The sequence below is a fragment of the Cornus florida genome, unplaced genomic scaffold (genome assembly GCF_030987335.1).
Source record: "Cornus florida cultivar Cherokee Brave unplaced genomic scaffold, ASM3098733v1 CherokeeBrave_3.0.0_Hap2_Chr11, whole genome shotgun sequence".
NCBI lineage: Eukaryota > Viridiplantae > Streptophyta > Magnoliopsida > Cornales > Cornaceae > Cornus > Cornus florida.
Genome location: NW_026775581.1, coordinates 84,585,845 through 84,606,439, shown reverse-complemented (window position 1 = coordinate 84,606,439; position 20,595 = coordinate 84,585,845). Strand labels below are relative to the sequence as shown.

The 20,595-nt window shown below is 34.4% G+C and overlaps 1 protein-coding gene and 1 long non-coding RNA gene across 4 annotated transcripts; one reads left to right on the top strand and one right to left on the bottom strand.

The window, feature by feature from the left end:
- Positions 1-940: 940 nt before the first annotated feature.
- On the top strand, positions 941-9,396 carry LOC132286969 (protein EMSY-LIKE 3-like). 2 transcript variants are annotated; one of them, XM_059789418.1, is made up of 11 exons: positions 941-1,263; positions 1,348-1,448; positions 3,462-3,667; positions 3,762-3,871; positions 3,978-4,215; positions 4,341-4,526; positions 4,604-4,672; positions 7,882-8,124; positions 8,205-8,273; positions 8,353-8,416; positions 8,981-9,396. In XM_059789418.1, exons 2-11 carry the CDS (start codon positions 1,421-1,423, stop codon positions 9,160-9,162), a joined length of 1,395 nt encoding a protein of 464 aa, XP_059645401.1. In that variant the 5' UTR covers positions 941-1,263; positions 1,348-1,420; the 3' UTR covers positions 9,163-9,396. The 2 variants fall into 2 exon arrangements, with proteins under 2 accessions (XP_059645401.1, XP_059645402.1); XM_059789419.1 differs by having other exon boundaries at positions 942-1,263; positions 8,984-9,396.
- Positions 9,070-15,776, bottom strand: LOC132286970 (uncharacterized). Of its 2 annotated transcripts, XR_009472906.1 has the most exons (3): positions 15,279-15,776; positions 12,395-12,585; positions 9,070-9,853 (listed from the first exon to the last, which is right to left on the bottom strand). It is a non-coding gene; the product is annotated as an uncharacterized LOC132286970 (long non-coding RNA). The 2 variants fall into 2 exon arrangements; XR_009472905.1 differs by lacking the exon at positions 12,395-12,585.
- Between the last annotated feature and the right edge of the window lie 4,819 nt (positions 15,777-20,595).

Below are 20,595 nucleotides of genomic sequence, written 5' to 3'. Positions count from 1 at the left end.
TTTATTTTTTGCAGTCAAAAGAGATAATATATTCGTGACTTTTTTTTGGTGCAATCAAAACAAATAATTTATTTAACAAAGTTGACCTTTTTTTTTCAATCCTATCAAAAGAGGTAACTTTTTTTTGTGATTTTTCACGGTCCCATCAAAAGAAATAATTTATTCAATAGAAATATATATATATTGAATAAATTATCTTTTTTATATATAAAATAATATATATATTTTTTAATCCTCTTTTTCCAGTACTTTTGTTTTTGATATTGATAAAAGAAATAATTTCTTCAATAAATATTTTTTTTTTTGGTTTTTTTATTTGGTCGGGTCAAAAGAAACAATTTAAATTTTATTGTCCTGGAAACAAAATATTATTCAATTTTTTTTTTTTTTATCTTACCAAAAGAAACTTAAAATATTAAAAATTAGAGATAAAGAGAGAAAATCTAAAAGGATAGTTGTGTCATTTAAAAAGTAATAATCATCTATTTGTAAAGTTAAAGTTATAATTCACGTAGAAAAGTAAAGTACGGATAGTGCCTCCCTAGATATATTATAGTATCAAATATTCTTTTACCATCCAGATATGGTAAAAGAATTCCTTTTCTTCATACTTCAATAGAAAAATGCCTTTTCTATTCTAAGTCATATATATATATTTCTTTTTCTTAATGGATTAGGAAGGAAAGAGAATTTTAGTAAAAATTAATTTTGATTGTGTAAGTTGGAATGCAGTAATTTCAAAACGTAATTGAATTAGTTTCCCTTAATTTTATTTTGAAATCACTAATAAATGATTTGGGTTTATTTGAATTTCATTCAGCTTATATTATTTTTATTAAAAGAAACATATTGCTGTAAAAATATTTATATTCTATAAGAACTATGTGCCAAACAGCTTATTTGATGTCAACTTCTTTCAATTCCTTTCCTTCTTGTAATTCCTTCCCCTTTCGAATTTGATTCCAAACAGTACTCAAAACACCGGCGTCGTTTCTTTCTCTCTCTTCCTCACACACTCTCTCTCCTCTTTTCCATTCTCCCTCCCTCATCCCTGTGCCTCTCTGCCGAACCACCACCGAACCACCGTGTCTTAGCTCCGTCAACGGCCCCAACCACCAGGAGCCACAAAATTCTATCGAACTAGTCTCGTTCTGTAATTTTCTTCGATACCCTAGGGCACCGAACCACTCTCTCTTTATCTGCGATCACTGATCTACCTCCTCTTCTTTTTCGTATCCCATCTTCAGGATATCGAAAATCCAGGTATGATAAAATCTTTAGCTTTCTCGTTGCTTAAATTTATGGAACCCTAATTTTAATTTTATTTTTTTGTTGATAAAATTGCAGATTTTGGTGTCTTTTTGTTCTGTTGGAAAATTAATTATGAATTTGACTCAGCATCTGGTTTGAATAGACCACCATGGCCTATGAGCTTTCTGATAGTAGTGGTGAGTATATCAAAGTTGGTATCCTTAACTGTATATGTATACAAATATCTGTTCTTTTTTAGGGTTTATAAGAGCTTTTTATGTGAATTATGTTATAATCGCCATGAGTTTGTCATTTATTTGATGAGCTTCTTTGTCAGACATTTTGCAACAGTGAAACTAGGGTTTAGGGCTTGATTTGATGATAATTGGTTTTATGGTTTACTTAGACCTTATTTTCATTTATAGTCGAACTCAAGATGAATTTAAACATATGTTTGCTCTTTCAGAAAATGATTTTTGTGGTCTCAAAAGTTAAGTTGCTTTGAAAATTGCTTGGAACTCATAATACAGTTGTGGATTATTAAAAAGGTTCCTTAGATGTATTAAAATTGCATTGCCTCCCAACATTTGCCTGTCTCCACTGTATCAATTGTCTCCGTTGTCAATCACGGTTTAGTATATGTCTCGATTTGATATCATAGCTCAATTCCCAGAGGTTGTATAATCCAATTAATGGTCGTGGATCTCTTTAGATTTGGAAACCAGGGGATTTGAAGGTTCTCATTTTGTTTATTTATTTATTATTATTTTTCTTCCCTTAGGATTATGCTTGACAATATTTAAGTTTATGGGCTGAAGCCAATTCCTCACACTCTCTCCGATTTGGAAGTTTTGCTGAATTCTGGATTCCAATGCAGACCCAGGCTTGGCATGGATAAGAAATTTATCATATGTTAGAAATAGACAGTTATGAACAATTGTATGTGTTTTGAAATGCACCAAGTTTTGCACCATCTATCATTAGGCTATTTTGCTTTGAAGCTATGGTTAAGTATATTGCTTCTTGTTGTTCCTTCAGGATGCGCTCCCCTCTTGAGCGCTTTTTTATACAATTCTTACTTATCAAAAAAAAAAAGAAGCTATGGTTAAGTATATTCATTTTAATCTCACCATGATACCTGCAATGAATGCCTACTTTAGTTTTGCATATTACTGCATAAAGCGTGTCTGTTTTTCCTTCTCGTCTTTTTATACACTTGGCGATATTTTTTAGACAATGCAAAGGACCAAAAGTTAACAGTACTCTTAATAGTCTTCTGAAATATATAATTTTTCAAGAGACAAATTTTATTGTCTACTTATTGTGAGGTATATAAACAATGAGCGACATGCTGAATAAACTTTCCAGTGAAGAAGTTGTTCTTGTTGATGCTACTTTTTTTTTTTTTTGTTTTCACTCTCTCTCCCTCTCTCTCCAGGGGCAGCTCAACTATAAGGCAATTAAGGCGGTCGCCTAAGGCCCCCAATAGGAGAAGAGGCCCCATATATCATTATATTAGTTTTATATTTCTTTTAATGAATTATTTATGCTTCATGTATTGTATTAATTACAAAATAAATACAACTGCTCTTTTTTTGGTCGATACAAGCTTCTTTTAGTTTTATCTTGTCATTACTTCATTTTTTATCTCAACAATTTCACACCTTTTGGACTTCTAATTTTTAAATTCTCTTGCCTATTAATACTTGTTCAAAATTATATTTCTTTTGTACTTAGTAATTTATGGACTCTCTTACACGTAATTTCCAGCACAATTAAATGACTATCTATTAAGTTAAAAATTGTAAATAGTGTTTTTATATTTCATTAAGTTATTGCAAGTTAAGTAGAGAGAATAAATTTAAAAATTATTAGTATTGTATTAGTATAATTAATGTTAGAAGCCCTGGTTTAGCGATTTCGCATTAGGCCTCAAACTGCATCAAGTCGGCCCTCTCTCTCTCTCTCTTTCACACACACACACACACACACACAATTGCAGATAGCAACTCTACTATTGCTGACCTACAAAAAAGGAAAATTATACTTGCTGCTTATATAAGTCATGTCCTTGCAATTGTTAATTGATGAACCATGTATGTCATTTCTATGCTATTGCAGATAAATCTTTTTCCCCTCCGCACATATCTCAAATTTCCCACCATATTCAAGGAATTTATTTGTTAAGGTTTTCCTTGATTTAATTGCAGGCACAGATGATGACCTTCCTCCTCCACATCGAAATAGATTTGCAAGTGGGGGCCATGCTGCTGGAAATGGAAGATCTGCAGTTGTAGGAACTGCTCCTTTCCCTCGGATGCATAGTGATATGGAGAGCCAGATCCACCACATAGAGCAAGAAGCATATAGCTCCGTCCTCCGGGCCTTTAAAGCTCAATCTGATGCCATTACTTGGGTATATGGTTACTCTTTTGCATGGTTTATCAAAATAAATTTTTATAAATTATTTTAATTTCGTTTCAAATCCTTTTGTGCCGTGTTTTCTTTAGGAGAAGGAAAGTTTAATAACTGAATTGAGAAAAGAGCTGAGGGTATCAGACGAGGAACACAGAGAACTTTTATCCAGGGTTAATGCCGATGACATCATTAGGAGGATAAGGTCTGATAATATCATGACATCCTTTTGCTGAGAATGATTTATAATGTATCTCAGTATATTTTTTGGGTGCTCATTTTGATGGGAGTTTTTTAAATATTGTCATTAGGGAGTGGAGGAAAGCAAGAGGCCTCCAACCCGGCATGCTCAGTAGTAGCCAACCTGTTCATGATCCCGTGCCTAGTCCTACTGTTTCTGCATCACTCAAGAAGCAGAAGACATCTCAATCAATAGCTTCCTTAACCCTAAGTGCACCATCTCCTGCGTTGCATCCATCTGTGCAGCCATCTTCATCGGCATTGAAACGAGGCCCTGCCTCAGGAGCAAGGGGCAAGAAGCCAAAATCAGTAAGTTGATTTTTTTTTCCCCTGCAAAGATGATAAATTGGTGTCCATTTAGCTTTCATCATCATCTCTCATTAGTTTAATTGAGTCAAACATTGCCTATTGCATCCTCAATTGGGTCCATGCAGTTCCCTTCTGCAGGTTTCACTGGAAGGGCCCAAGTTCCATACCATGGTTCTTCAGGTGCCTTTGCGGTAAACGAACCTGCTGAAGCAGCAAACTTTGATCCACTAATCGGAAGGAAAGTTTGGACAAGGTGGCCCGAAGACAATAACTTCTATGAGGCTGTTATAACTGACTATAATCCTGTTGAGGTATGTCTCACTGTTGACTACACAACATTCCAGTATATATTGGCGCTTGGCTTAACCTTTTTTGCAAACATTGCTAGGGCCGGCATGCTCTGGTTTATGATATTAATACGGCAGATGAAACATGGGAATGGGTCAATCTCAAAGAGGTAAAAATGGATCTATATTCTAGTAGGTCCTGTAATTATATATGGTCTACTTCCTTCTTGTTCTATCATGAACATATTTTAGTTCATCAAAAAACTTTTGATAGTATAGAAATGTTCGAAAGTCATAGAATATCGAAAATGGGTGTATCTTCAGCTTTTAGTTTGTGTTGACTTATTGTGGTCTCTTGTTTCGATAGCTTTTTTGGATGCTAGTTTACTGTTTGTTTGTTTTTTTTATTGTTTTTCTAGAATTGCTATTTTGTGCCTTATTAGTTGCTTTTATGTACTTTACCTAAATCATACATTATTTAGTTTAGGATGCAATGATGCATTGTCTGGTTGATAAAATCTACAAGATAATAAGGCTATTATTTAGCTTTTCATATGCAAGATAGCCATCTCTTCCTGTTGATTATGTTTCTTACAATTTTTTTTGTTAACGAAGGAATGCCACTAACTGTTTTATTGGTTTTAATTTGAGTTTTAAGTTATAATTTTCAACTGTGTTCTCATCAGATTTCCATGTCAAGTTGTCATTCTTACCATCTCGGTATTCACATATATTCATCATCATACAATTGGCATAGTTTTTGTCAATTCATCTTCATTGGCCTCACTATACCATTACATTACCATATTGTACTACACCATTTCATCCTAGTTGGTATGATTGTTACATCTTAACTATTATCTTAATAACCGTAGCCCTCATATTCCTTTAGTAGTCATCATGACAACTGTCTTGTTAGTATCATTACCTCATATAAAAAACTATTATTATTATTACCAATTTTTTTTTTTTTTCATTGTCTAGTTACGTCTTCAGTTTTCTTCCTTTAATTTATTTATTTTTTTAAATTTTATTTTGTGGAATGAATAGGTTGCTAATCTTTATATTGCATCATTCTTGAGTACTAAATAGTGGTTTCCAAGTTGCTTCAGATTTAGTTGCTATGAATGATTCCATTTGATAAACGAATATCAAATAACTTAAAAGAAAACTTTAGATGACTGTAGGTTAGTTATCTTATACGGAGTAGGATGTTGAGTGTTAAAAAACAAATGGGAGCAATGTGTAATTGTAATTGAAATGAGAGTGTTAAGATGGATGATAGGATTGACTAGAAGAGATAGGGTAAATGATCAACGATTTTTTGGTTCTACCCAGTTTACTCCTTTCAGCACCTAGTGCTTGTGGGACCAACACTAAATAATGGCTTTCTGGGGACATAGTTCAAAGTCATGTTCTTGATTGTTAACTTGGAAACCCCCGAGATGACTCAATGCTACAGGGCGTTACATAACTTTACACTAGATATGTGATCAGAAACCCCCTTGATGATATTATTGCTGGAGAAGAAAGGGTTATTTGTGACTTAGTATTTTTCCATACTAGATGAGTTATAGTTGTTGGGTTGGGGGTGTCATTTAATTTCTTACACCTCTTTTATTCATGTACCTGGAAAAAGACAGATTTTGAGCTATTTTTACCTTCATCGTCATCATCATCCTTGCCTTTAGCTGTACGAAGGGGTTCAGCCACATAAATTCTCTTTTTCCAATCTTTTCTATCATAAACCATGTGTCCTATTAGCTATTTTTGCCTTTTTCTAGTCTATAATTGTTGTTCAAATGTTAATGATGTTTTACATTTTTTACTCTTAGAAATTAAGCCAAACTCCTGACCTATGAGCTTTAAATGGTATTTGAATTCATACACAATTACAGAGAGCATTTGAGTTGTAGTATTATTCCACTATGTATTAAGCTGTGATGATACCTGTGATTTATCATTAATACCCTTTTTTCTCTTTTTTTGCATGTTTATTATCAAGTGATATTTGTTAGTATTAGTTTTTAGTGAAAAGTATAGATTTGCGCCTTTCATGAAGTGGCTGCCCTTTCAAACATTCATATCCACTGAATAATGACTAAAACCTATTGCAAGATTTTGGCATCCATACTTGAGCATTTACACTTTTCATCAAGCATATGCATTTGTTTTACAATTGTGCAAATTGTCATGAAAAAGTAAGTACGTCATAGTAGTTATTTACTTCAATATGTACATTTGATGTTTGGGATTTTTTTTACATGCTTACGTGCTATTCCTAGTTTAGTACTTAGTTTGTAATAATGACTAACTCTTATCACTGTTTTTTTCTGGAATAAGTAATGTGTGCCTCCCTTATATGATATATCGCTCCACCTTCAGTGGATTTCCTTAATGGAATAAATTCAGTATCTTACTTTCCAGAGGCACCCAAATAGCTAGCTGTCATTGATTACAAATATAATAGCATATTAACATGTGGTCAAATATTACAATTTTCTATGATGTACTCCCTGTCAACTTTGCTAAAGTGTAGGGTGCAGGAATGCTCTTTATAGCTAGTCTTTCTTGATTGCTTGTAGTGGCAAAACGTAAAAGCAATAGTTGTCTGATGGTGTGAATGATTTTTAAGATAAAACATTTGTTTTTTTTACTATTGTTGTTAGTGGTTACTCACATGATGAGACATTTTGTTTCCTTTCTTTTCTCGACGCTATAATTTTCAAACACAGTAAGAGGATTAGTGGGGGGCTTTCCTTTCCTCCTTTGCTTACCTAGTGATCCAAACCGGACACGGTAAAACTGTCCTTTCCTTACCTTTAAACAAACTCATTGCAAGACTTATCTCAGTTCAAGCTAGTTATGGCAGATTTCGGAGAGTTAATTCATCTCGTTTTTTCTTTTTCGTTTTTTTTCTTTACTCCCAAGTAGTTTGAGAAGGATTGTCAGTCGATGATCAAGACTGTACTCTGAACCTGGAATGTTATCCTGGGTTTGGCTGTGGTTGATGGTTCATTCTTCAGATGGATAATTTCCTCTCTCTAGAACTAGAGAGACACATGCAATGACATGTTACTCAGCTTCTTACAATTATCTTCAAAGGCCTTGCTTCCGAACAAATTCGATTGTGGCACACTGTTTTTATGTTGATTAAAAGGAAATAGATAAAAGCACAAAATTTAACAGAACCTCACAGCACTCCATAATTAGGCAAAACAATAATCTCTTTATCAAATAGTCTTACAAAAACCTCAAAACTCAACCAAGCAAGATCCAGTTGATTTTTTCCGTTCCTGTGGCTTTACAACTTATTTTCAAAGTGCATTTGAGTATCTAGAGTTTGCTTGTTACTGATTATCGTTTCTATATATGTTAGATATCTTCTGAAGATATTCGGTGGGAAAGTGGGGATCCTGGAGTTTCTCGTAGAAGTGGCCGTGGTGGACTAGGCCGTGGAGTTAAGAAGTCCATGGCCCGTGGTGGCGCTGTTGGTGTTGGAAGAGGTAGAGGGATATCTAAGGGCCCTTCCAAGAAGGATTTCCCAACATCAGAAAATGGCATTGGGAAGAAGGCTTTGGGTGATATTGAAATATTTCACACTGATACTCTAATCAAGGAGGTATGTTCCCAAGTCGACCTCCATGCAGCTTACAGCAAAAGTAGTAATATTTTTTAATCTACTATGATGAATTTAAATAGGTGGAGAAAGTTTTTAGTGCAAGCCAGCCGGATCCCTTGGAGATTGAGAAAGCAAAGAAATTGCTAAGAGTAAGAACACAAGTATCTTGTAATATATTTTCATCATATATTTTGTTATAGCAATTGTGATGTGTCTTTGCAAATGCAGGAGCATGAACGGTCCTTAGTTGATGCGATTGCGAGGCTTGAAGATGCATCTGATGGTGAAAGTGGTAATAACTGACTACATATAACCATATTATATGACAGTATAGTTAATCACACTGTCAAGTCTTGTATCTTGCATTTTTTTTGGGTCCCTTTGGATTTTTTAGATGTGACAGATAACAGCTCTGTAAAAACTGTAAATTCAATTATTTTAAGTTCTACACTGAAAGAGTGAGCTCAAAATGGTTCCCATCATCTTACTTTTTTATTTGGATGACCAGTAAGAATTGGACCTCATTGTCTCATCATGATAGGAGGATGTCATTGGCATTTGGAGTTTTCTATAATTTTAAAGAGTGGTCCCATTTATTGGTCAGTCAGTGGAATCATGCACGTATGTCACTTCACTTATATTCATGACAACTTGGTATGCCCAAGTCATACCCCAGTTAAATAACTTTGCCCTTTCTTTTTCAAAAGTTGTTAGAACACGTTATATTCATCTTTTAAGTTTTGATAGATGAATGTGTCATCCAATAATAGTTATATGGAAATCCTTCAAAAGGTTATCTGGTTTTATTGGTCACGAGTACCTATTCTCTTCCCTTTTTCCTTTATCCAATTTGAAGCAGATGGTGGAGAGCATCAACTCTCACAGGGGCAGTCACTGGACCGAGAACGAGGTGAGAGAAAACGGCAATATGATGAAATGGGTGGAGAAGGTACAGCTGAAGGTTCCGATGGCAATAAAATGGTTAGAGAAGGAAGAGCTGGATCTGATGCCCAGCAAGATGAGGGCGATGGCATGTGATTATTGTAGGTGTATAGGAGTGGGCAAACCCAAATTGTATCATGCCCTTTTCTAATTTTATTATGAGAAGCTAGATGGATATTTATTTTTGGTTGTAGTTGGGGGGAGATTTGCGTAAAATTTTACTTTACTGTAACATAGATGGGGACTAGAAATATGCTTTATGTAAAATTATGCAGTGATGAATAAACCGTGACCCTGTAAAGATTGTTTTATGATGCTTGCCTTCGATTAGCACCTCTCTCTCTCTCTCTCTCCACTGTTTATTTAGTGATTGCATTATATGGTTGACTACAACCAATTTCAATGTCACTAATTTCTAAGCATCCCCTTGACAGAATTTTATTCCTAAAATCATATTCACAATATGAAAATCATAACCAGACCCTCCCCTATTGGCAGTGGCTTACACTCCCAGAATGGTGTGTTTCAACACAAGCTACTGCAGAACTCGGATCGTTCTTCAGCTTTCCGCGCCCCCACCCTGGCAAGCTGTGTTTGGTGTGTCATTTAAAGAAAATTGAGGCAAGTATGCCAAAAAGTTGGCAAGAACTCACATAGCCTACTGTTTTTGACATGATCATCTGCAAAGCAATTGAGGCAAGTATTCCATAGAATCACCAAAAACTCACAAGCAAACCATTTTGACATGAACATCTGCAGAGTCTGGATTAGGTGCAAACCAAGCAATCTGTAACAAAGAAGTTCTGAACATAGTAAGATATCTCGAATTGAATGAGAAAATATTAGTATTTAAATAAATTTTATTGCTCCATCCTTGAAACGAAAAAATAATACTGGAACTGCTATACCAACGGCGCAATGCTACACAATTGATGGCGTGCAATTGTGTACTGTAGCTAAAAATTCCAAAGGGGGGCAAAATAGCAACATAAAAAAGTAATCAGTTTCTTCGTTTAGGAATGACAGAAGTTATCATCCAGGAAAAAGGAAAATAAAATGATTCTGTAGAAGTTATCCGCAGGAAGGAACAATTTATTTGAGATCCAACCAAGAACTAATGGCAGTTGCCTGAAAAAAACTGCACGACAATAATCTCATATGGAGATAAAAGAAAAGTGATTAAAAAAAGATGCAATCTACAACAGAAGGAATTGGTAAACATGAAATCAACTTAATGCACACTTAATTTTAATTACAAAAACATCAAAACACTCCTTCCATTTGTGTATCTACTAGTTCTTAAGTGAAGAATAACATAAAAAAATAAATAAATAAATAAAGGTTCTTCAGTGAGCAATTACCAAAAGAGTAATAATAAATAATAAAAAGGATATTTTTAGTGATAACATAAAAGGTCCTGAAAAATTATACATAAAGCAGTAAAGCACCACCTAACTAAACAAAATTAATAGGTTTGCCTTCTCCAATACCATGTGTAAAGAAGTCAACAAAACAAACTTACCTAAGAATGGTGGCAACCAAGAAAGCAGTAGGTTTGATGTGGAATTAAGAGGCAAGTATAACTACATAATCCAGATAAAATATTTATGTAAAACAACCCAGTTTTATATACTAAATTCTGGTATTTTTTTTATTGTTACCAATTTCTTCTTCTCCTTTGACCAAATCTTTCTGAATAATTCCAGAACTTAAAATTATCTCAAGTTCCAAAAGATAATAAAATTCCAATTTGTCTTCATGTCATGAGTTAAACGTCTACTGTTGAAAGCCAGTAGCCTGCTGTTGAGAAGCCTGGAATCTGGCCCTGGCGACTTTCCAGGCTTCTCATTCTGTAGTGAGAAATATTTTTATTATTGTTTCTCAATCTTTCAGTGGCAGTAAAACTATCTTTACATGCATCCAGAGTCCCTGGAGAGTGGTAGTCTGCCGGAGCTCCATTGAGCCATGATTACTTGCAGAAACGATTTAACTCCATATTTCATAGTACATTCTCAGCTTGTTTTCTGCCAAGTCCATGTAGAAACTAATCACGTCCCAATTTCTTGTGACTTTCTTATATCTATATCTATATCTATATATATATATATATTTTTTTTTTTTTTTGGGTGGGGGGTAAGTAACTTGTATCTAATATTTCAGGATATTGATGATAGAAACATTTATAGTGAGACCCCTGAAGTAAATATCTGACTACTTGACTAGTATGAATAATTTCTGTCAACACAGATATAAAACAATCAATGTCACCCATCTTCTGCATTCTACAAAACCTATCAGCAGAAGAGTATTGTAACCATTTTTTTTTGTGTTTGCTCGTCTGGTATAATGCCATATGCAATATGGTGGACAATAACATTGGATCCACACTCGAAGACTAAAATTTCATAAACCATCAAATTCTCCACATATCAAGTAAAACCTATGTAAAAAGAACAAAATTTCATAGTCTTTCAATTTTCTGCAGATTTCATAAAAGCTCAGCTCAAGACATTAAACCTACTACCATTTTTCCCAAAAATCATTGGTATTTCAATTAACTGAGAAATCTGGTATAAACCTGATAGATGACTCTTCAAACATAAGTGAAGTACAAAAGAGAACCAAGAATATGTATAAACATCAAAAGTGAGTGAAGAAATCAAATTTGCTTCAGCTCTGACAAATCATCCTAACGTCATGTATCAGATCATTTGACATGAAGCAAATTGGGTAGCTTTAGTACATCAAGAGAAGTAAATTCTGGAAGTAAATTACATGTTACTATGAAACACATGCACGTATAAAACATTAATGCTGGCATATGGCTGGAGAAGTAAATTCTGGACATAAATTACATGTTACTATGAAACACATGCACATATAAAACATTAATGCTGGCATATGGCTGGAAAAAAAGGAACCCGTGTGAAACAAAGGAACTAATATGAAGGGGTACATGATCCTCTCGGAATGTTAATTAAAATAATCCAAGCAATTTAATATGGGAGAAGTTCAGTGTCCAGAACATAAACTGATTTCTCAACCCAACCAACACAACATCTACAGAAAAATAAGCAATTCCATAAGTAGAATATATCAAGGAATTTTCAATAGAAATATGAAGATCAGTCTCCTTGACATCACTAGTGCAATTGAGACTAACATCAGATTCCCTTCATTAAGGTTAATTCGGTCCTATGAAATTGAGGCAATAATCAACATTCTAAAAGTCACTGCACACCCCTAGCCCAATATGATCATCCCAACTTCAATTTCTATCAAGCGTATTCATGTTATGTTTTTACAGTTTTAAAGTTTTTTTAAGTACCTTTCCCAGAAAAAGACAGTTGTAGGTTCTATTGATGTTTAGAGGAGTTCGAGAATGCAGATTCCTTGATTCCTTGCCAATCCATCCTGATTTCACAATTTGCTATGAAGTCCACTGTTGTTCCAAAAAGAACAAGAAACCCAAAATTTCTTTTCAAGTGTATCTTTATTTTTCCTTTATGCAAGCCATACCTAATAAAAAGGGGCAACTGTACTACATTAATACGCCAACAAAGATAGGAAATCAGTATTGTTTTATGCCCTTAAATTATAAATTCATATTAATTGTTTTTCTAAAAGAGCATAAATATTTTGCATCAGATAATTATTTAAATTACACCATGTAAAGTTCTCTTTCACTTTCAGTGTAAAGGAAAGTAAAATTACTAATGTCCGTGTTTAATCAATGGATAATCCAGTTGCAATAGCACTAATATAAATAAATTATCAAAAATGTTGGAACACATGATCCACTCCATATCATACTGGATTATTTATATGATACCATAATGATTAACCAATCCACCTGTGACGAATTTAATGAATTAGCAACATCAATTCCAACTAGCAATTTTTTTCTAGCCAAGCAACAATGCGATAAACTTTAGCAGTAGCTACCACTGCCTTTTGCTGAGTAATCTCAAGCTTTGACTCCTTTGAGTTTACAGCTAATGGTTTCATAAGTCATAAATGACCCCAAAACAATTTTCCTCAAGTCCACTAGCATTTTCACATTTATCATCAATTCCTAAAACAAATTATAAATTTGAAACATCTGAATAGAGGTCTGCTGGAGGTTTTCAGACACCGGGAAGAAAAGAAAAAAAGGAAAGGAACTAGGACAACTGCGCATTTATTTCAAGTTTAGAGCTTTGCTAGAAGAACATTGGCACCAGAAATTTACCCAAACTTGAAAGATCGAATCATTAGATCAAAACCTCAAACTTGGAATTCTTTTTCTTTCTTAAAACATTAGATTAAAAATAAGATGTTCATGCTATCCATTTTAATATCTTATGTATCAGATTCACATATGTATTAGGTAGTAACAGATAAAGATCTAGCTAACCAAACTGGTATTAATATTATGGGTAGTACACCAAAGACCTGGGATTCCGCCTTCATCCACATTGGATGGTTTATGTGTGGGACAAGGACTACCCATATTGTGTAGCCCAATTCCTAAGCTGAAACAAAAAAGAAAAAGGGAAAAATATATATATAGTAACATGTCATAAAGGTCATTACTGCATTGTACCCAAATATGGCTACGAATTAATCACACCCATACCAAGTAGTACATTCAAGAGATTACAAGGTAGAGCTGCAAAAGGTTAGCAGTTGACTTCTAAACCATGGTCACAGTTGGAACATTCAAGAGATTCTAATAGGTGCAGACTCCTGGCCTCTCCACAAGGCTCTTTAATATTCTAGAATCTTTTTTATTATTATTATTTCATATTCTAGATTCTGAGTCCCCTAACCGCTCTCGCGTCCCTGTGAGAGTGAAACCTCCCTCAAATTTGGCGGTGCGTGACACTTAGTCTCTTCCCATACAACTCATACACATTATTTACACTTCACTGTAAGTGTTAAATGTAGTTCCTATACATTACAAGTTTTTAGTTTGTTAGTCTTCAGAGGGCAAGAATATATTTGTACAGAGACATGACCCTATCAGTTAGTTATGTTGTCAATGCGGGAAATCAAGGATAATCTGGCTGCAATGACCATAGTACCGTACATGAAAATATATTATCATATTTGTAAGAGCACATGGTCCACACAAAGTTGTAATGTTTTTGAATTGTAGTTGACCTTAAAGAAAAGACAATCATATTCCAGAGAATTTAATATCCTCAGGAATATCAACCAAATCTTCCAACTCTGAACATGCATTTTCAATAGAGTTATGCTATTTAGGCCCAGAATTTCAGCCGAAATGCTGGGCCTAACACGTCCCATCCGTGGGATGCAAAATTTTCAAAAGTACCAAAACCCCCCTATTATGATGTCAATTTGAGAACCAATATGACTACTATTACCAGAATCCCCTTCTTCCCTTCAAAATCTCTAGGCTTAGGGTTTACAGTTTAGGACTTCATAGTACATCAAAGCCTCCAAGACAATTTACCCGAGAGTCAAGAACTGTAATATTCCCATATTTTCATCTAAGTCCTAAAGCAATTGCTAAACCACTCTCTGGAAACATCTTTATACGGATATCTTCTCAACTAGGATAATGGTATGTTAATTGCTACCTTAGAACTAGAGTTATGCGGTACACTAACACCACATACTTTAACAAACATCTAGTGATCATTTGATCAAGAAATTAAACTCAGCTCGGCATCTTAACTTTAATATAAGAGGTTCTTGTTCTCAATTTCACTATCATCAAATATGATAAAGCAGGCAGAACACGAGTCTATAATAAGAAAAAGGGAAACTTTGACCTGGTCAATGAAAACCAAAAGCTTCCCGAGCTTCATAATTTTTTTATTCATATCACCAAACCCCCCCCCAAAAAAAAAAAAAAAAAAAAAAAAAAAAAAAAAAAGCCATTTTGACAAACTCAAATCATAAAATAAGAGAGAACCATTATTGCAATTCGTGATAAAATTTCTCTAACAAATAAATACCACCTCCCAAAAATACAAACAAACAAAAAAGGAAAGGAAACACATTGACACACTCAATCAAACTTTATAACGTGATGCAAAACAACATTGCCTATTAGAAACCCCATAATCCTTCATTCAAATTCAATCAAACAATAAATTTAATTATTAACAGTTAACAGTTAGTTGATCATATCATCATGCTCTCACCAAATAACTCTGATCCATAAAAAAATATAGACAGAATATGCTAGAAAATGATACCTGAAGAAGAACCCAAAATCAAAAATCTTATCAATAGCAAGATTCAAAGAGACCCATTTGCAAAGAGCTATCACATCTTTGATTTATTGAACCCAGTAAGAGAAACCCTTTCTGTTGATCATCCAACCACTCTCATGTCAAAGGGTTAGTCATCTGACCCTTATTTGCCAAACCCAATTGCAATCCCATTCAACAGCCCTTTACAACCCACCTACAACAACAGATGCACTAACACAGCAATCAAATTGTCTTTATACTTTTCTTTAGGCTTAAAAATTGTCATGTGAAGTTGGACTCGGTCACTGGTTTCAACTGTGAACGACACAGAAAGAGGAGGAGGAGGAGGAGGAGGAGGAGGAAAATTAATGTTGGTTGGACAAAACAGATTAAAGTGATAAAGGAAGATGTGGGTCATGAAATTGAGAAATAGGGGAGAAGTAGTGTTTCCTTATTGGCCCTAAAACATAGACCATTTTGGAGGTTTCAATGATATTCACCATCATTATCGCCCACAAATATGTTTATAAAATTTATATGGAATAAAGTGGTAAGAGAGAACAAAAGGAATAAAAAGTTAAGGAATTAAAACCATTTAGTTATTTACCATAATATGAGTAATGATCATGGTAGATAAAAGAAGGATGGAGAAGAAAATTTATAATTTTAAAACGGAAATGGATTTGCCTTTCACCAAATAAATTGAGTCACAATTGTTTTACACAAAAAATAAATAAATAAATAAATAAAATTTGAATTAAGTAAAGTTTTTTTTTTTACAATTTTCTATTATCATTGTTCTGAGAGAGTAGATTAACGTAGCTTTTTTTTTTTAAAAAAAAAAAATATATGTTTTCCATAAAATTGAGTCAAGCAAACCCTTCATTTCTTTAAGCTCGAAAACAGAATTTCATTTAATTGAACCCAAGTACAAGGCTGAAAAAAATACATGTAATGTGCTAAAAATGGATTGTGTATTTGTGTGTGTGCTCAAGAGAGAAAAAGCTGAAAAAAATACATGTAATGTGCTAAAAATGAATTGTGTATTTGTGTGTGTGTTCAAGAGAGAAAAAGCCTTCCATCTTCCATTTATATTAATTTGGATTGGCAGTTGTTTTCTGCCCTAACCCTAGGTAATTATTTTCTGCCATAACCGATTGATAATCTTCTTCCATAACTTTAGGACTAACCCGGTAATTGTTAAAAAGATAGGTCATTCGTCACATGTTACTTATTCATTGGCCAACATTTTGATCAAAAAGACAATTTGAACGTGACCTAATATAGAAGAAAATGATATTCGCGTTCCAAGAAAAACGACACTAAACCTCTACTTTTTTACTTGAAATGACAAATATAACCCTAAAATTTTCATTTAACATAAAACTATGTCATTTTGAATAATTAAAATAGTTTTATGAATAATAAACTACTAAATATAATATTACAAGCCCTTTAATTTTCTATTAGCCTTTGTATCTCCCCGTGTTCTAATTGAGATGATGCTGATATTTTTTTGGTTTAATTCAATGTCAATTTTTGATGGGAGATAAAGGTGATCCAATGGAAGAGTGTATGAAAGTGGGTAGAAAGAAAGGAGCAGAAAAGGGAGGAGAGACAGTGTAGTTGAAGGCTATTTTTGTCATTTCATTTATTAATAAATATGAGCGAAGAGCTGGAGGTGCTTTTTGTAACGCAAATAATACCTTACATGGGAAGAATTTTGCTCAGTCTCTTATATGCAAACAATTCCTTGAGAGTGTGTGATGTATATAATAACTCTACGACTCACCAAATGGACCATTTGTTGTGACCCTATCATACATATACTAGGATAGACTGGACAGTGAATTGTTGGGAGGAAAAAAATGGAGTATCGTACATATATATATATATATATTTAATCCAAAGCTTTACCACTGCAACAATTAATAGCTCTCAAATTAGAAAAAAATAATATTAGCTATTTTATTTTCCAAACCTCAAGTGACCTCAATCTAAATTTATCAAATTTGTGTAGATAGAAAATAAATATATAAAAAGAGGAAATAAAGTGGTCAAGATGGGGGAACAAACTCCCAAAACAAAGCAACAGCCCTGCAAGGCCTAGAGGGCAAACAGGCCCAAAGGCCAAGCAACAAATACTAAGAACAAAAAGGCCCAAATAAGCCTTGCCACCAACCCAAAAAACAAATGAATTGAAAATTAAAAAAACTAGCCGTTAAGTCTAGGAAGAGCAAATCTATGAGAGTACAAACAAATGCAAGCTAAAGAACCCCAACAGCTAGACCAACTCTAGAATCAATCTACCAATTGGATCAGCAGAAGTGATCATAACATCCCAAGGTCTATGTCAAAAATCAATCTTTGGATCTCAGAAGTGAGCATCATCAAAGGTTCTTTTTTTCTTTTTTCTTTTTTCTTTTTTCTTTTTCTTTAATATCACGTTGTTAATTTTAGTATTTTTCATGGCTCTGGCTTGACATTGCTGCTGCATAATTCGTAGATTTCCATAGGGAATTAGGTGACATCAAATCTATATATCACCTAACTGAAAACTTGATTAAAGTAACAAAATAGATTGAAAAAAAATATATATTATCATTCAATATATATATGCATTTGAGTTTGCACGTCAAAATTCATTCCAAATACAGAGTACATAAAACATATACATAACAAGTAGAATGCATCCTAATCTCGAAGATGATAAGCCATGTCGGTCTTTATACTTTAATTCATTGCACCATCATGCTCAGTTGGGACCTTAACAAGCGCAAAGCAAAGTTCCGATTCCGGTGATCGGAATGACCAAACCTGCACAACTTCATCTTCAACAAAGTTATTCACTTTGACAATTACTTTCCAAGGCTTAACCAACGCAAACGTTGGTCTAGACATATCCCACCTCTTCAACCTTGTTCTATATAAATTCAATTCTGGATCAACCAATAAAGCATCTACTCCCAACCATTTCTTTCCTTGTTTCATCTCCAACCGTGCCTTCTCATCCTCAGTCAGAAATTCGCACCTCACATTGCTTACGGGTATCGACAAACGATTGTGAAGCTCGCTGAGATCAGTTGCAAACAAGCGTTTTTGTATCACCAGCTTGATATCAGAACCACCCATCTCACCGATCCTATTTCTCATCCATATAGGTATGTTTGGTTCCTGTGGTGGGTTCGGACCATTACCCATCAATTTCATGCCCTTCTTCTTCTGACCATTCTTCTTTCTCTTGGAGACGGGGACCAAGTTTTGACCACCGGCAAACCTTTCATTATTGGGTATATCAAGAAACTGATTAATGGGTTTTGATCTTTGTTTCTTCATCGGCCTCTGTTCTTGTGGTCGGAGCAGAGAAAGCCGGCGTTTCTTGATGGGTTTTTCTCGATCACTGATCAACCTTTGATTCTGGGTTATTTCAAGAAACGGATTAATGGGGTTCTTGTTGAGAGAAGACCTTGGTTTCTTCATCGGAGTATTGGGTATGTGAAGAAACAGATTAACGGGATTCGTGTTGAGAGACGGTCTCTGTTTCCTCATTGGAGTTTGCTGGGGTCGAAGGAGCAGAGAACGACGCTTCTTGAGGGGTTTTTGATTGTCGAGAAACTGATGATGATTCTTGATCCGCCATTGTTGTGGACGTCGAAGAGAGATGCGTTTCTTGAGGGGTCTTTCTGCGTCATATTTGTCGACCGCAACCCTCACTACTTCAGTCAAGTAGTCCATAGGAGTCAATCTCTTCTTCTTCGCCTTGCTATCGACCACATCTTCAAGGCATATGTCTCTCAACATGATTCGTTGTGTGCGGTGCAAAGGGAATTGATTAAACTAGTGAAGAACGATATATGAGTAATAATGGATAAAAGGGAACTAAACCAGTGAAGAACGAACAATCAGTAACAACAAATGGATCAGAGAAGAGAATTAAACTAGGGTTTTAGATGGTGTAAGTGGACTTATGTGTAATGTGTCTATATATATAGAGTCTTAGTTATCTTGATTGAGAAAGCAATTAAACAGGGGAAAGGGTGGGTCGGTTCCTAATTTACTTGTAAACCAAGTTTTCAGAAGAAGGAGGGGGTTAGTGTATGTTTGGATAAAGGGTCATGGTTTTGGTGGAAAAGCAAAAAAATAAAAAAATTCTCCAATATAAACTTGTTGAATTGGATAAAAAGTGATAACCTTGGCTAGATACAAAACAATAATACCCAATCACCTAATAGAAAATTATAACTTTAATAGAGGGACAATACAATGTAATATCCTTCAACTGAAATTTTTTCTCTCTTTCTGTAAACTGCAATTTGTTTGTGATGCTTTTGTTCTTATACTTTAATTCATTCATTCTCGTTAATGGTCTGTATTTATTATATCAATTAGGAATAAATAAATAAATAAATCCCTATAAAAAGAAAAAATTTCACCTTGAAAATGTAATTAGTTTTACCACTTCAAGCTTTTACCATAATATCAAAAAGTGGCTACCATGTAGAATGTCATTGCTTGATACTTAATTTGTAGAGAGACTTTTGACAAGATATAGGGATGTATAATTATGATCAGTGATTATTAGTATTTTCAAATGAGGGTTTAGATTTGGATAAAAAGTGTCTTGTGGCAGCTCTTTGCACTCTTTACATAATTGGAGCCGCAGGAAGTAAAACTGTAACTAGAAGTATCACAGAAGGTGGTATTAGTATTTCCAGGAGACTGCAAGCACATTCAGAGGGAGAGCAGTCAGACTTGAGTTGCATCTTAATATTGTTGCGGCAACTTGGAAATGCAATGAACAATGGGCCATTAGTCCAACGGTACAACCTCCCTGCGAATCCCGAAGTAGGCAATGTGTGTGTGAGTACTTGATAAAAATAAATAAATAATTTTTTTAAAAAAACTTGGAAATGCAATGCTAACGGCTGTTCAACAATTGATCAATGAAAGGAAACTCTGGAACTTAGTTTATCATGTCATACACGTATGCTAAATGCAGGAGCATTGAGATGACTGCACACTCCATATGGAATGCCAATTATGCCAGAGAGAGAACTGGTGTCTCTGGATGCAGTGTTCTTTGTTGGATATGCTTCTCGTGAGCATGCTGAGAAGGCCATCATTCCTTTTCGAGCAAAAAAAAAAAAAGAAGAAAAAAGAAAAAAGAAATTCAAGCCAATGATATCACATTTGTAACTGTGCTATCAGCTTGCAGTCATGGTGGATTAGTCATCTGAGGCGTGAAACATTTCAGAAACATGAAAAGTGCTTACGGGATGGAGCCAGAAGTGGAGGATTATGCCCGCATCATTTGTGAGAA

Bases quoted from the DNA above. Each gene is read 5' to 3' on its own strand.
- LOC132286969 (XM_059789418.1), top strand. From the start codon at position 1,421: ATGGCCTATGAGCTTTCTGATAGTAGTG. The intron at 4,216-4,340 runs GTAAGTTGATTT...GGGTCCATGCAG, and splicing joins GGGGCAAGAAGCCAAAATCA to TTCCCTTCTGCAGGTTTCAC. The intron at 4,673-7,881 runs GTAAAAATGGAT...TATATATGTTAG, and splicing joins AATGGGTCAATCTCAAAGAG to ATATCTTCTGAAGATATTCG.